At 35.0% G+C, this 16,454-nt stretch overlaps 2 protein-coding genes across 4 annotated transcripts; one reads left to right on the top strand and one right to left on the bottom strand.

The window, feature by feature from the left end:
* Positions 1–923: 923 nt before the first annotated feature.
* LOC124174786 lies at positions 924–8,849 on the bottom strand. 3 transcript variants are annotated; one of them, XM_046554270.1, is made up of 8 exons: positions 8,201–8,843; positions 6,930–7,457; positions 5,505–5,710; positions 5,235–5,308; positions 4,559–4,670; positions 3,792–3,854; positions 2,713–2,861; positions 924–1,453 (listed from the first exon to the last, which is right to left on the bottom strand). In XM_046554270.1, the coding sequence occupies exons 1-8, from the start codon at positions 8,397–8,399 to the stop codon at positions 1,321–1,323; spliced, it is 1,464 nt and encodes a 487-aa protein (XP_046410226.1). In that variant the 5' UTR covers positions 8,400–8,843; the 3' UTR covers positions 924–1,320. The 3 variants fall into 3 exon arrangements, with proteins under 3 accessions (XP_046410226.1, XP_046410227.1, XP_046410228.1); XM_046554271.1 differs by lacking the exon at positions 8,201–8,843 and adding an exon at positions 7,945–8,131; XM_046554272.1 differs by lacking the exon at positions 924–1,453 and having other exon boundaries at positions 2,717–2,857; positions 8,201–8,849.
* Positions 8,850–9,551: 702 nt separating this feature from the next.
* Positions 9,552–14,629, top strand: LOC124174727 (p21-activated protein kinase-interacting protein 1-like). The gene is made up of 3 exons (XM_046554146.1): positions 9,552–9,740; positions 11,164–11,326; positions 11,705–14,629. Exons 1-3 carry the CDS (start codon positions 9,657–9,659, stop codon positions 12,961–12,963), a joined length of 1,506 nt encoding a protein of 501 aa, XP_046410102.1. The 5' UTR covers positions 9,552–9,656; the 3' UTR covers positions 12,964–14,629.
* The last annotated feature ends 1,825 nt before the right edge of the window (positions 14,630–16,454 follow it).

The following is a 16,454-nucleotide window of genomic DNA, read 5'->3' as shown; positions in this document are numbered from 1 at the left end:
AATAAAATAAGAATGGAAGGCTGGTTCGCTCTGGCTCGAGGCTCAAAACTTTTGATTTCTGACACATGAGTTTTCAGAACTATTTCGCATTCTCAAATTGTCTTAAATTGTGTCAATCAATTTATGTTGAGGTAAGTAGTCATTTTAAAAAATTGTAGCTATATTACGTCCGGTGTTTTGCTACACATCTTCCCCATCTTCATCAACCGCCTATTGCCCCTATCTACTAGCTGTTCCACATTCCTTATAGTAATGTTATAGTCTCTATCCTGTCCTATTTCTATTCAGCTTCACATCACACCTTATCACTCTTACTGTGCTAATTCTATTCCCCACTATTCTGGATACTCACACCTTTCACGTAACGGTACTTTTTGTCCCAAATCACTTGTACTCTAACATTTCTATTCCATCCTCCATCAAACACACTCAGATTCCAAATTTCAAACAAACCACTTCGTTCAATTATACATTTAAATTCGTCACTATTCCAATAAAGCATTTATACATTCAATCATAAACCTTCCTTATATCAATTCTTACTACTTCCTCCATTCCTTGACTCGAGAGCAGCGATGAGATCAGACCCAAAGGTACCTGCAACAACATCTTGGGTGGTATTGATAGCCACTTGTCAATACCTCCCTTTTATCCCGTAACAGCTAATCCAAATGGATTAAAAGAATTTGAAAAAAATAAATAAATAAAACAGTGCTTTCGAGAGTCAAAATAATTATATTAAAAATCTCGAACCAAATTGGAGAGATTAATGATTAGACTCAGGTCGATTTGAAATTTTTATAAACATTCGGTATTAATATAATGATATCTTTTACAAGAAAATAAAACCATATTTTCACACGGTAAAGACATTTTTTTGTAATATTATTAGATAGAGAGAAAAAAAAATGTTTAAAAAGCTCAAGATTTGAGACCGTTTTGAGAGTATATTTAATTCTACGATCCTTGTTCTTTATTACAGGTATTTACATCTCATTCAAATCTCAACATATCATTAGTATCAGCGACTAAGACTTACATATTACTCCTTTGATCAAGGGCATCTGGCAAGAAAAGTAAGTGTTTCTAGTAATGCTCTTTGTCTATCTCACTTCGATTTGTTGCTATAGATCGCGTAGAATATGATTATGTCATATTTTACAGAGGAACAATATACATCTATCGAGAAGATATATAACAATAATTGATCAGGATTCGGGTATAAAAAAGAACAGAATCTGATTTATTCACGAGACATGGGTGACTATCAGTTGCCAAAAAAATAATATTTAAAATAACATCATGAGAAGAGAGGTGTCTTTACAATGCAGGACCTATAGCATTGTCGTCTTCAATGTCAGGAAAAATATCACTTGATGAATCGTGTATCCTATCCATATTCTCAATCGTTGAGGCAAGTAGTCTCAAATTATCCACACCCGATATTAGCTGCCTGTAATTAAACGCACATATAATGATTTTGGGGTGACACTTGTGAAAACGAGAACAGAATGATGATTGTAATAGTAATAAACGAAATAAAACACTATGTCTAAGTGTAAATTTCGAAAAAATTGTACCACAATGTCCAAATAGCCATGAAATTTGATGTAAAGCACTTTTTTCCATATGAATTGGATGTTTGTGCAATATTTTGAATCTAATATTTATTAATGTTGGAACTTAATTTTCAAATGTTCCAGGTAGTGACAGGGATTAATATTTTCTTTTAACCAACAGGAAGTTAAATCTCAAGTCATTATTTTTATATTCAATTTGGCTGTGTAGATATGAAAGAACGAGCGGACGGAAACTTTATGAGTCCGATTTTCATGAAATTTGGGCATCACCTCAGACTTGCTGGTTTGATCAGAGTACAATTGGCTTGTCTTAGAAAGGTTTTAACTCTGGAGTAACTTTCTAAGAAGAAAATCTTGTTATTTATGTGATCTTTAACAACTGACTCAGCACCAAACGAATTACTAACTAATCAAACGACCACTTGCAAATACAATTTCTTTTTACATCTATAATAGTTGTTGCATGTTATACGTAGAAATGTTAATAATTCGATATTTAAATAGATGTTTTAAAAATTTTCATTCTGTTTTTCTTAATTCATAGTATTACGCATTTGAAATTCTGAGATTATAGTTTTGTGTCAAATTTCTTTGTATTTCTTGACCCCCTTACTGCAAACTGTTTCAGACTGTTAATTTTACAATTTTTCGCTGAATCATGCGCATTACATAAACTCGTTTAAACTGTTATAATGAAATTTCCATAAGCGTAATAACGTAGTACTTATTATCATACTCTTTTAAACGCGCAATTCAGGCTTTCAAGGTGTGAAATCGATCAAAAATAGCACTGGCAGAGAATTTTTAGGCGTTACCAAGTTATTAAAAATATGACAGCCTTTGAGAAGTGATTACATCGGAAATTATGGGCTCTTCAGATCTTCTGGCATGAAATTTTACTAGATTAACAATTAGTAAAACTCCTCAGGTGGATGTTACCTATTTTCGTCTCATACCAAACTTTATAGAAATTTTACAAAAGTAGATAAGTGATCAATATATTTACTTTTAAACTTTCAATGTCGGGGTAGAAAAATTAATAGGCTTTTCCTGCCTTATCCCTGACAAAAATTTCAATAAACCGAAATGTAGAATCCCAAATTCATTGTACTTGTACAATTATTTCAAATACCTTAACGAGAATTCAGCCGTAGATGCCGCAGTCTTTAGGTCGTCAGCTATTCTCCTCATACCTCGATTAGAAACATCACTACCACCACATCCAGTTTCCATCCTTAACCGAAGTTCTTCATTTTCCAACCTCAATGTCCGCATTTCTGCCTAAATCAAAGCAGAAACTAATTAAACACAGTTACATGTAAACTGTACAGATAAAAACATCATTCATGAGTTATAAACGAAAGTGTACACAAACTCATTAAAGCACATTCGCAGTTTTTTGAATAATTAATATGGACACTTTTTTCAACTTTTTTAAATACCGAGTATTCTCATTTCTAATGTGTAAGTAGTGCGTAAAAAAACTTTCAAGATTCTGAACTTGACGTAATTAAACACTTACTTTTCTTTCTACGTAACATCTTTCAAGATATTCGCATCTACAAATACCCAAAATTTTAAACTCTTACATAGTGTAATTTATCTGATTTCACAATTCAAGTAAACAAATTCTTTATGCCCAACACTCCCGACCAAGAATTTAGATGAGTCTGCACCGAATCAAAATAATGCGTACATGTGATGTCAGTAACAACCCTGAGAACAGAAGGAGCTTAGTTGCTCGACAGGCGTCACTCATAGCCAATCAACCAGACTATACTGATATCAGAGTAAAATTTCAATGACACATGACAACCAAACTACTTGCAATGACAACGAAACGTATTTAAACACTGGTGTTCAAGATTCCAAAGAAAACTGTCTAAATTGAGAGATATGTTGGTCAATACAAAAGTGATAGCTTACGGTATCTACTGATACATGGACATATTTCTTATCCACGGTAATATCAATATTAATGTCACTTCAACGTGGTTCGTCTAATTGGGTGCAAGGTAGTGCCCATAGACCCACTAAGCACCTCTTATTTTCAGAGATTGTACTGACGTACCCTGTACACATAGCTTAAGATGCACGTGGGTACTATATTAAATAATTATTATTTCAGCAGGTTTCGTAGTCCTGAGATACAGAGAAAAACCAAATAAGTTTCATTCTAAAAGGATTCACCCTATAAATAAATAAACCTACCCTCAGTACTTTTATGTCCTGTTTCAAAGATGTGACAGCACTTTCTGCATTGACTGCTCTTCTCTGGAATTAAAAACATTTTACTTTTTAAGGAGGGTTGAAGAATTATTTGACTACAGGTAATTTGGATAATTCAATGTTAGAAAATCTTACATTATCCAAACAAAAACATCGTATTACAGGATTAAAGAGTATGTAAGGCAACCACTCTGTAAGGTAGAATACTCCTGTTTCTTAGAGAGATTCTTAGATTTTGTTAAAAAAAAAAAATCAACCCAAGTACATTTCAGGAACTCAAATTATCATGCCTATTCCCTGATTTTCTCTTCTTCCGATCAAGTGAGCATCCTAGTGTAATAAAGTTTTAGGCAAGGTGCAGCTAAGAGAGCAAAAGTAGTAACAGATCATGAAACGATAGTCAAGAACAAGTTTATTTTTGATCACTTAGCAAAAGTGATAGCAGTTGTCAATCGTTAGTTTAGGAATCGAGGATGAAAGAGCCAAAAGAAGGAACTGTTATCATACAACTCATATTAGATAATACAAAACAATGAAACTCATTAATTGTGCAGCCAAAAGGGAAACAAATAAAACGTGGGTCTGAAAAAGCTACGCACAGCCGCAATTCTGACTATCTGTGTGACTTCGTTTGATGGATGTTGCAAAGTTCGTTTTTGTTGCCTAAATTTCTATGTGAGTATTCAAATCTCTATTGTCGAAATTCCAGTAATTATTGTATTTGATCATCATTGTATTGTGTTACTCACAGTACTTCTTTTGAGATTATCTTCCACCTGTTCAATCGTTTTCTCAAGAACTGCCATTTCTTCGTGATCAATAGACCCCCTCGAGATTAATTCTGATTCCAACGACTGTATTCTGAAACAATATTTACATATAGATACTGCAGACTTCAAGCTACTTAAGCCCTTAGCAGTGTAGCAAAAATGAGATTTCCGTGCCGCTTTTGTGTCAGTAAAAAAATTCGATCGATTTTCTGTATCTCAGTATTATGGTTTTCGATGTCGCTGAATTTGGATCTAAAATCAGATTTTCCAAATTCAAAATACTCTTCAAAATCTCGATTAAAATTTGGACATAGGTTCATTAAAAAAAAAAAATTTCGAAAAACCATGTTTTCGCCGTTTTTTTAACACTTTAAAGTAGTTAATCAAATTTTCAACCAACTATACTTTAATGAAAATAAATTTAATCTTCACCATTCGTTTCGTTACAAAAAAAAACGAAAATATTTATATACTTACGAACCCCATTATTGCTTTCAGAACGATTTTAAGAAAAAGAAATGTGTGGGGTTGTTGTCGACCCGACTCATGAGTCATGAGTTAGAAGGTAGAAAAAAAGATACATGTGTTCTAGGGTTTTAAGATGCTTTGTATCAGGTAAAAAACAATTTATAAAAACTGAATCAACTTAAACTACCTTCTGGATTGCTCGCCTAATTGCCTCTGCATGATTTCCTGTTCTCTCCTCAGTCGTTCATTTTCCAAAATAAGCTGAAACAAAACCATGCAAACTTTCCTTTTATAAACGAAATTTGGTTGAGTTGTTTAGTTTCACATGCAGCTAGATTTATGCATCATAAAATGATAGCAAATTTCTTGCACAGATACGTCACTAGCAAACAGCACAAATGGTACTACTATTTAAAAAAAAAATGGATTGTAAGTCTAATTGAATTCAAATCCTTACCCTCTGATTAATCTGTTCGGGGGAACCTGGATTGTGGCAATTCTCAACTGGTAAACTAGTTCTGTTATGGATTGGACCATCGCTCAAGAAGTCAGGCAAAGACTTTGTGACTTCCGTTTCACTGGTTTGAGAACTATTTCGTAAGGCCCCGTTGGTATTGCCAACATTAGCTTCGACCAAGGGTAATTGCAGGTCGAATGGGAATCCTGAGAACAATGAGACTTGTGTAAAGTATGTGGCTGGAAAAAAAGTGTCACGTCATTTTACAACCTGTTTTATCTAAGGAAGGATCTGTTTACATATATGTAAAGGGTTTCAAGAGATTGTTTACTTATAATAAAAGAAAAAAACCTGGAGTTGTGGCACTGCTTTTGATGCCTTCAGTAGATCCAACATTTCACACAAATTTAATCAAAATTTACAAAATATTTAGAAACTATCTTGATGTAGAAACACTTTAAGTAAATATAAGCAATATTAAATTCGTAGTTACTATCAGTTACTTTATTTCCTCTTTGGACAACTCAGTTCAAACTTCCAAAGTGGCTTCAAGCACAGTTTACATAAGATGTTTTAATTACGCATTCAGGACTCTGACACGACAAAGTAAAAAATATTGTAGACAAGTTTGGAGAAAATATTTTTGAAACAAAATGGCGTATTTGATAAAAATATAAGTTAGATAATTGTGAAAATAATTGTGAACCTTAAATTGTTAACATTATCTGGTGAAAATGGCAAATTCATAACTTTGACAGTACTTCTGTATTGTCAATCCATGGATTTACTTGTCACATTATGATCGGACTTGGGGCTTTACACCTCGATATTTGGTGTTTCCCGTCTCTCTTTTCCACGACTAATGAAGCTTCAACAGCATCTATCCCATTTGTACTCACGTGAATTACGCTAATTTCGTAGTGTTGTTGGCGCATACTAAATCGACTAACTATTGTAACATCATCAGTACGTTTCAAAACTGTTAACTTCACGAGTTTTCTCCTAATCGTTTTATGTATAAAGCTTATCTATCATGATATGAATGTGGATACTAGATCTTATTTTTCCTTCATTTAGCAGTCGGTAAACCTTGTGTCAGGACTCCATCCGAATACGTAATCATTTGCATCATCAGTGAATATTCAATTTTTTCTTAATAGGAAAAAAGGTAGAAGACTTAACGACTTGACCAGATTCAAAACTTATTTATCCCTTTGGAAGATCAGATTCATGATCAACAGTCTTTTTAAATATTTTAAGCTGAACGTCTTTAAAATTTTGTTTGACTTCCAGATTATATTTTGTCGCGCATACCTTAATTACTTATTCTTTATTTCTCAATGAGAAATCTTGCTGAGGTAATTTGCATACACCAAAAAATAAAAGCAAATTATTCTCACAGAGCAATAACAATGAACAACTAACCAACAGGTCCAGACCAAGTGGTTGGGTCGACATTACGTCTCTCAAGATTGGGCAAGTTCAATGCTCTGGGTCTTGCCGCGTTGGGAACAGGTAGTTCGGGTTGTCCTCGTTCTTCTCTGTCTCCCCGTTCCCCCTTTTCTAAACTGATTGTAAGATCAAGGGATAAATCACCCAGATTTTCAAGCTGACGTTTTTTTGGGTCGTTCCACTGCTTCTTGGATCTCTGTTCCATGCTGTTCAACGCAAAGTCTGGAAGATTGTCGATTTCCAAGCTTGGTTGAACGTTTGCATCGTGGTTCAAATAGCATTGTTCAATAACTAAATGATCTTGTACAAAGTCTGGTAATTCGACTGGATTTCTTGGATATACTCCTGCTTCGTTATTCGAACAAACTGCTTCGGCTTTAGCTGAAGACGGTAGGTAGACTTTTGGTCTAGCTCCTGTATGTTGATGATTTGTGTGTAAGTCACTTTTTAAGAAGTACTTAAAACTGAATGGATTTTCTTTCTTGCGGGGCAAATCTGATGCTGCAAACAGAAAATAGGATTGATAATACAGGATTGTGCATTCTTTTGAGAAATCATATGAATGGAAAATTAAAGAACTATACATTACAGTTTTGATTCTGAATTCTATTGATTTACTTTGGGTCAGTGTAAGTTGCTGAATACTTCTCACTGTAATCGAAACCATTTTATAACAATGATCTAAGAAGATCTGAAATTAGCATGACTAGGTAAGTCAGACAGGATTGGTGGAAATGTGTTTTAAAAAATTCGCCTTCTTGACAATTCATAGGGTTGAATATGTCATGAAATATGATCGATGTAATTAATTTGATTCTACGAGTCTGGGTCGTTTATCACCATCTGAGTCATTCCGGTGACAAAAAAAAATTTCAACACAGAAGATGACGTAGTCTGCATCAGATGGTTGAATCGGGTCCTTTGGTATAAACATTTCATTGAAATATAACAAGATTGGTAAATTCAAGATAATAGTATAAACACTCACGATAAAAACAACCTACGAAAACTCGTTCGCACATAAAATTTATAGCTTTAAAAAGTTATCATAATGGATGTTATTTGATAATTAAGTTAATATAACATTCTTGACAATGTTTGAGGACAATACGAAGTGAAACAATTCGTTATAATTAGATAACCAGTTTATGATTAGCTTTCGTTTTTGTTTAATAGTCGCCTTGAACTCGATCTGTCATCTGCAAATAACGCGCATTTGATTACAACAAAGCATCAAACCTAACCTGTAGAATGACTAGCGCCGGTCTTCTCCTTTTCAGATTGCAGCGGTTGGCCTCCAATTCCAAGGTCAGGCCCGGGGCGCTTAGGAATAGGAATATTCTCATCTTCGGATGAAGATGACATTTTGCGCTGGGAGCGAAAACTCGAAAATCCTTGTGACGAATCTTCCTTATCATTACCCTCCGCCCTGCCCTCCGCCATTATGCGTGAGTAGTGTCATGTAATGTGGTGGGGGGAAAAAGACGGATGCCATAGAGAAAATACCAAGATTAAAGTCATTCGCGGCTGTCCTACTAGTGGTCCTACTACGAAAGTACAAAGAACTTATTGTCATGTTTTCTAAACGTCAAATCACCACTAGCGGTCAGTCAAATCCCCAAATTCAATCTATGTGAAGTTGGCCTGCGACCTTCGAATTTCTTGGAAAATTTTTTGCCAAAAAAATGCTCGCAAATTGCTCTTAATTTCATTATACTTTCATTATTTGCTCCCACGCGGTTTTCGAGAAAATCGAAAAACAACTAAAATGCATAATCGGGAGCGGCCAGGGGTTTCAGGAATTTTCGAATCCATAGGTTTGTTCGTGCTAGCTACACTTTCTACACTTTCGTGGGGAGCATAAGGCTTGCTCGTGCTAGCTACACTTTCTACACTTTGGTGGGGAGTGTACACTTGCGCGTTCGTTTTAGCGGACGTGACGTCGGACGTGGCGCTGTTCGTTTTACAAATGTCACTAGACGTTCGTTACACTTTTGGCCGTGTTCGTAAATTGACTGACAGTAGTGAAAATTCCCTAGGACAGAGTCAGAGCTATGCACAAACTTGGAAGCGCAAAAAAGATGAAATATTGCTGACAGTACTGTCAGTCAATTTTCGAACACGGTAAAATGTTAATTAGACTATATAATAATAACTGAAGCATGGAGACTAGAGGTAAGGAGTCCGAACGCAATGCTAGCCAAATGGTCGGTGAAAGTGATAAACGATCCACGGATTGTAACCGCCTGGCAGCGCCACCACTGCGGGCTATGTCAGCGTACCCTATTCGTAACCAGGGGCTAGTATCGCTTGCGAATACATCCCGAACTACAATATCTTTCATCACTTTCACGAACCACTTTTCGACGATTCCGCCATATGCGTCTGGACTCCTTTACTCTAGTCTCCATGAACCGAAGTTTCGCAGTAGTGTATGCGTGCCCCACGCATGCGCGACTAAACGAAGACAGCGGTGCACTACGCAACTTTCTCTTTCTATTCTGCCATAGACTTCTCAGAGTTCTCAGCCCGGTCACGCGGTCTATTCTATGGGCAATCTCCGTACTCCCACGGTCTATTATATGTCTATGGTCGTGCCTGGTCGTGCCGCTGCTGAGGGCCACGTGAGTGAGAGCAATATCAGTTGTTGTCAGTTGTTACAGACGTTACGTTTGTCACATGTAGGCTTTAAATTTAAAAATGACGACGTTAGATAATATTGAAATTATAATAGGAACATACGAACAGTTCTTACTAGGTTACGGAGTAGAAACCAGTGACGATGTGAGTAAACTTGACCTAATTAAGGCATGTCAACATTTTTTAGGTTAAGACGGTGCGCTCGTCAATTTCGACCCCTGAAATATATTAATACTGAAAAGCTTGCCGTAACGCGGCGTTGCTCGAGATAGTGTCGTCGAGAAGATAAAAAATTGGGAGGATTTTGTCCTACTCAGATACTTTTTTTTAATTGACAACGAAAGAGATGGAGTTACGAGGACACCATCTCTTTCACCAATTGGGGAGGATATTTCTATCTTTGTTTAACCTTTACGTTGGGATATGCGTTATAGTGAGGATAGACTGGCGGCACGTCTTTTGTACACTGTGTGCTTTTCAGTATTGTTACATATTTCGAAATGTCGAAGTTCATGTATCTCAAACACAAAAAAGGGCTTGATAGCCCCATTCTATACGCAATTCTGAATAAAAACACTGAAGTATTTTTATTGGACGCAGAAACAAAATAGTGTAATAAATTCTACAAATTTACTTTTGCGATTTCGTAGAATACATGCCATTTCCTTATTTCTACCTTAAATGAAAATGCAGGGAAGTGTTTTTGTTCAGAATTGCATATAGAATGGGGATGTTGAGGCCTTTTTTATGGTTGAGATACGTGAGATATTTGGAGATATGTACATCAACGTCGAAATCGACTAGGCATCCCTTTCAGTGATGAAAGTCATGACTTGAAATAGATAATTTAGTGCTAGGTATGTTCATTGAAAAATAAACTGAATGGATATATGTGTAAATTTTGGATCACGGCATGTACTTTCAGAACTAGATTGGAACTAGTTAAATTAAGATTGTGAGATCAATGCATTTCTTGAAATATTTTTTACGACACTTGGGTGCAATCTAGTTCAAAATTCATGTAATTTCATTAAATTATTTATTTATTGTCTGTATACGAGCGTACATCCATTGAACAAAATTTATAAAATGTATAGGTAGTAGAATATAGAAATAACAGAAACAATAGGATTACAGACAATCAAAACAGGCATCCACAGCAATTTTTTTAAAGAAGGAGATAGACATGTTCTCCAGATCAATCCATATGCTATTCGTATTTGCTAAATTGCTTAATTGCACCGAAATGGACTTAGCCAGGTAGGTGTTAAACAGGACTGATGCCTGGAAAATGATGTTGTTTCTCATAGCCAATGCATGTGGAATGTGAAGGTGAAACATCTTGAATTCTCAGGAGTAGAATCGATTTAGTTATTAATAACTTTGTATCGGAATAGTAGGTCTTGGTAGTCTCTATAGGAGGACAAGCTGGGGATATTTAAATGATTACCAATCTCAGAGTCGTCGTGATCAAAAGGTCTCATGGGATGATTAGTTTTATACAAAGCGTACTTGAGGAGCTGCCCTAGTCAGTAAATTAAAATATTTCTGAATATTTTCGCTTCAGGGATTCAAATTGATCCGCAATTTTGCTACCCATACTCATCAGGCTAGCATCAGAGATCTTGCTAGCAGCAGACATTATCTAGCATCCGCTGGAGCTGATGATTCAATTTACTTGTACAATATGCAGAACAGAATGGAAACTGGCAAATTGACTCATCACAATGGTAAATTACATTAATTTCAATAATGATAAATTACAATGGAATTTAAACATTATTATAACAAATTCTATACTATTACCATTAATTTACTATTCTAACATTAATCATAATAGGTTCAGAAGAACAAATTTCGTATCATCAAAGTATAATATGATTTCTTGTCTAAACCAGTCGGAAAATTCCCGAAAGAATGCATTGTTTGACATACCCCTAAATCCATTACGTCTTCAGTTATTATTGCATAAAAATTTATTTATGAAATTTTGCTTACTAACTCATAAAGTAAGACAATTTATCCCGTTAACAGATATTTGCCATTGAGATACACAATTCATCGATGGACCTATATATCCTGATATATATTGTTTCTGTTACATCTAGATACAGTGAACAGTATTGCGTTTACACCAAATGCTTCGCACATTCTGACGTGTAGTACAGATGGAAGCATAGCGGCAGTTCGCTGTGGCAACTGGAAGCTGGAAAAACATTGGAAAAATGCACACAAAGGTTCTTCAGTCAATACAATATGTATTCATCCGTCGGGTAAACTTGCCTTGTCCGTTGGTAGTGATGGTGTACTCAGGACTTGGAATTTAGTTAAAGGCAGACAAGCCTATGCGACTAATTTAATACCAAAGCTAGGACCATATGCAAAAAATATAACAGTGACGAAGTGGAGCCCAGATGGGACAAAGTACCTGATTGCCACAAATTTGATGCTCATTCTGTATTCTGTTGAAAACGCCGGAATCATTCACGAAGCGAAATTTGAGTGTAGGGTCACTTGCGTTGAATTTCACGATGACTTGATTATCATTGGTCATGATAACGGGCAAGTTCAATTGTACAATTGGGAGAGTCCTCCAAAAAGTTATTTAAAAATTGCCCATGATTCTAGAGTGAAAGCTATAGCCTGCTCTGATGATATTATTGCAACTTCATCTAGTTCTGGCGAATTGAAAGTGTGGAGGCTCACAAAAAACAGTTTAAATTTATTGGCGACTGAGAATTGTGGAGCGAGGATAACTTGTATGGTATTAGCAAGGAAGTTTGCTAACCAGAAAGTTAAACAGGAAGTATCAATTATAAATGAAAATCAGACTGTAGCAACAAAGAAAAATATTTTCAAAATTCGCCAAGAAGTTATCATAGAAGTTGACAATGATGAAGTTTCGAATGAAATAGTGGATAATTCTTTCAAAAACTTAAAACGGAATCCGAAATCTAAATCTGTCACATCAGCAGATATTCGAAAGATGAATAGTTTATCCCAGAACGTAAGAAAAAAATCAAAGATTATTGAAAAAGTTTCTCCATTTACAGAACGCAAAAAAAAAAATAAGGGGGCATTAAATATAGATAGTAAAAAACTTAAGTTACAGGGTCATCAAGAGACTGAAAACTCTGTACTAGACGCGACCAATACAAAAACTATGTCGAAAGATTCGGTAAATACAGAAATTAAAATAAAAAAGAAACAAGAGGAAGCGGAAAAAATTCCAGATCTAAACAGTACAATAAATTTAATATCCCCTAGTGCTAAAAAAAGAAAAAGCCTTACGAAATTGAACCCTGCAACGAAAGTAATTAAAAAAGCGTCAAAGAAGTTGAAAAAAAGAAAAATAATGAGACAATAATATGACATTTTGTATTGTATGAATAAAGTATCATTTTTGTTCTTCCAAGTATTGTATACATTTTCTTGTACAACATTGTGATGCTTGCTAAGAGAAATAGCTTATCTCTTTAATTACGTTAGAAACATCTTATTTCAGCAATTATGTTAAAAACAGTTTGAGTAATAATTTTACGCATTTTGCGATAAGTCACTTAATATTTTTAATGCACTTTCTGCCACGGTTTCTGGTATTCTCAAATTTCGGAAATGAATGTCGGTTGAATCAAAGCTTAGACACCAAATAGCGTAACTCCGAACTGTGAGTTCATTCCTGGATAATATAATCCTATCTAAATGTTCTTTAAGAATAAATCGTATTTTTGCCGCTTCGAAGTGTATGCTGTGTAAACAACTTGCTACTCTTTGTAGCGATTTATATTCATGTTCAGGTCAGAGTTTTGTATTTAAATTCCCACATGATCGAAGTAATTTATCAGTAAATTTTCGTCAATAATTATTCAAGTGTATTTGTTATGTATCTATTCTGAATATAATACCTGAACTTGAAACTACTTGAATTAACACCAATAATTGTCTTTAACACTAGCTTCGTTTAACAAAATTGTAATAATATCCTGCAACTTCCACTGCAGGTCTATAATGTCTGAAGTTTAACAACACATTAGTCGCATGGTTTTATTATGCACATATTGTTTACGGGGATGCTATAGTCAGTCCTTACCTACTGTGGTAATGTCTTCTATCTGGAATTTGGATATTATCAAAGGCTGTGCATTGCAACACAAAAAGGGTATGAAAGCCATATTCTGTGTGCCATTCCAAACAAAAACACTAATACATTTTTGCGTAAAATCGGAATGTATTGGTGTGATTTTGTTCAAACAGATCTTGTTGTTATTCCTTTTTTTGCATTCCTGGTTTGTGCGTTTTCATATTTAGAGATATTTAAGTCCCATTTAGAAATGGAATATGCATCCCCTTGATGGATCATGATGACACTATGCATACCTCCTTGAAAATGACTATGATTTTTCTACTATTTCACGACACCAAAGACTTGACATTCCTAATTTGCAGGAAAAAAGTTAATTGCTATTAATCTCCAAATATGCCCCAAACAATTTATTTTTACTAAACTTTACTTTACTTCAGAAATGACTAATTTGCGTGCCAAATTTATAATTTTTATGTTAAAAAAAGATGTGTTTGACAAAGAGTAGTGAATACACAAATTGCAAATGTGTATAAACATTCCTAAAATGTGTATGCTATTTGCTTCATTCATTTTTAAAGTTATGCAAAAGTTGATATTTATAAAATCACAAATAGTACACCGTTACGTCCTAGCCGATAACTACAATGGTACCCTCTCTGCGCCCTACTTTTACCAACGTGCAGTTACCATAAAAGAGCCTTACGTACTCTTATCATAGTTCTTAGACCATTACCGACATACACAATGACCGTCATAACGTACAATACCCTTGTATCGATAGTTCTCACACTCTATATTGCCAGTCTTTTTTCATCAGTCAAGTTCGTATCTATAAAGCATTAAGCAGCGCATATACAATTTTCATGGTCCATTCAACATTAGCTTGCACATAAAACCCCTAATATAGGATCTTAGCTGCAATGACTTAAAGTAATAAACACTTGGAATAGATTTCAATCTCATCGTGATCTCATCACTCATTTAAGGTAACACCATAGACTAAACACAGGAAGCGCGTGGAGAGAAGTGATGCATAGTTCATAAACACAGAAGCCCTTCTTCTTAGAATTAGGGATAGCGCTTTTGTTTTGACGACGATGCGACCAATTAGCGCTTCATCGCTTTCCTCCCTAAATCAATCATCTCACGCTACACCCCGGCATGATATTACTCACTAACCAGAAACCTTACCCTCAAGTATTAATCAGCCTCAGCCAATCACTTTAGACCCGCGAGAAAACGCGACTTTTTTCAACATACTTTTCCATCAATTCAACCCTGATTCCGAACAGGAAGCAGAAGAGATTAAAATGTCGAACAGGACGGTGCAGATCAGAACTTTCCAGAAATCATAGGATCAACTCGTAGAATAATTTAAAGTCACAAACTGTTACTAACAATAAGTCTCAGAGGTTCAGAATTAATAAGTGATCACCATCAGTTTGTACAGTAATTGTAAACCTGAATATCGAGAATATGAAAGGCATTGTGTACATAAATGTGCATTAAACCCAAGTGTTGCTATCAATAATTATTTCAATCACGCATAGTGATGGTTGGCTGTACCCAAAACTTAACAACCTCTTAGAATTTGGGTGAGCTGAACGAGAAGACCTGAGGAGCTGATCAGCAGATTTCCGAGATTCATATACATCGAACTAATACGTAAGTCAAGAGCATAACTAAATCACTCAGCGAATCAGAATCAACTCGCAATGTTTCTCTCAGAATGTAACACACTGCGCCATTATAGGCCTCTGACTCCTCAAACAAGAAAGTTTTGTATTGTAAAAAAGCAAGGTTATACACGAGACATAATTTCACATAATCTCATTGACATCGATTACATACCTGATTTATAGTCATTAGTTAAATCTTATTTTGAACACGTCTAAAATTAGCAGAAATATCGATAAGATGATTTTAAAGAAACTGCTAAGATAATATCTTTTTAACGTAACTGCTCAAATAAGATTATTCTAGACTAACTTGACTATTGAGATAAGATGCTTCTAATCTAATTCAAGAGATAAGCAATTAGTAGGTATCGATTAGTGTCAAGTTTTATTCTTAGAACGTACAAAGCAGTCTTTAGATAATAATAGCTTATAACAGGTATAATTCATTTATAAATTCTACGTTTATTAAATTTATCATTATTACTCTTGCACATATATTTATCACAGGTGTAGTTTGCACAATATCGAATGAACCTTTTTCTATTCTATAAATCTACGTGTAATATCTTTTTATAGCGAATATACCCAGCGTGTTGGATTTTGGCCGCGTTAAAAGAGCATTTCCTACTTGCAAGCCGGTCAAAATCTAATATGCCAAACACATAGTATCCTAAAAGGGTTCTTGTAAGATATATGTCCTATTGCTTTGGAACGTGTCCCAAGTTAAAGTTAGGTGTACTTAAGTAACAATCAGTGAGCTGAGTCTACATTACGAAACAAAAAGCCACCAACCCTATGAGAACGTTGCTAGTCCCTGTACAAGAGAATAACATTCAATTAAAACTATACTTCGAATTTAGGCTAGATTAGGAGAAAGTATATACAACTGTAATGTATAAACTAACCTCAGGATGCGGTAAAAGTGTAACGATTTATAACAAATCGCATATATAAGTATGAGGACAGAAAATACAGTACTTTTTGGCTTCTGAAATGCGAGAAATGTTGGAATATTAACTCGTGTCAAAGAACCACACATTTTTTGACCATTTTTGGGATATGAGTAACTTTCCTGAATGCCTCTACAAAAGAGCG

Source organism: Neodiprion fabricii, chromosome 2 (assembly GCF_021155785.1).
Source record: "Neodiprion fabricii isolate iyNeoFabr1 chromosome 2, iyNeoFabr1.1, whole genome shotgun sequence".
NCBI classification, from domain to species: domain Eukaryota; kingdom Metazoa; phylum Arthropoda; class Insecta; order Hymenoptera; family Diprionidae; genus Neodiprion; species Neodiprion fabricii.
This window is presented reverse-complemented; position numbering and strand designations above follow the sequence as displayed.

Coding starts and splice junctions, on each gene's coding strand:
- LOC124174786 (XM_046554270.1), bottom strand. CDS start 8,399: ATGGCGGAGGGCAGGGCGGAGGGTAATGATAAGGAAGATTCGTCACAA. Junction 7,458..8,200: donor CGGCGCTAGTCATTCTACAG/GTTAGGTTTGAT, acceptor TTCTGTTTGCAG/CATCAGATTTGCCCCGCAAG. Junction 5,309..5,504: donor CCGAACAGATTAATCAGAGG/GTAAGGATTTGA, acceptor GTTTTGTTTCAG/CTTATTTTGGAAAATGAACG.
- LOC124174727 (XM_046554146.1), top strand. CDS start 9,657: ATGACGACGTTAGATAATATTGAAATTATAATAGGAACATACGAACAG. Junction 9,741..11,163: donor GAGTAGAAACCAGTGACGAT/GTGAGTAAACTT, acceptor TTTTCGCTTCAG/GGATTCAAATTGATCCGCAA. Junction 11,327..11,704: donor CAAATTGACTCATCACAATG/GTAAATTACATT, acceptor TGTTACATCTAG/ATACAGTGAACAGTATTGCG.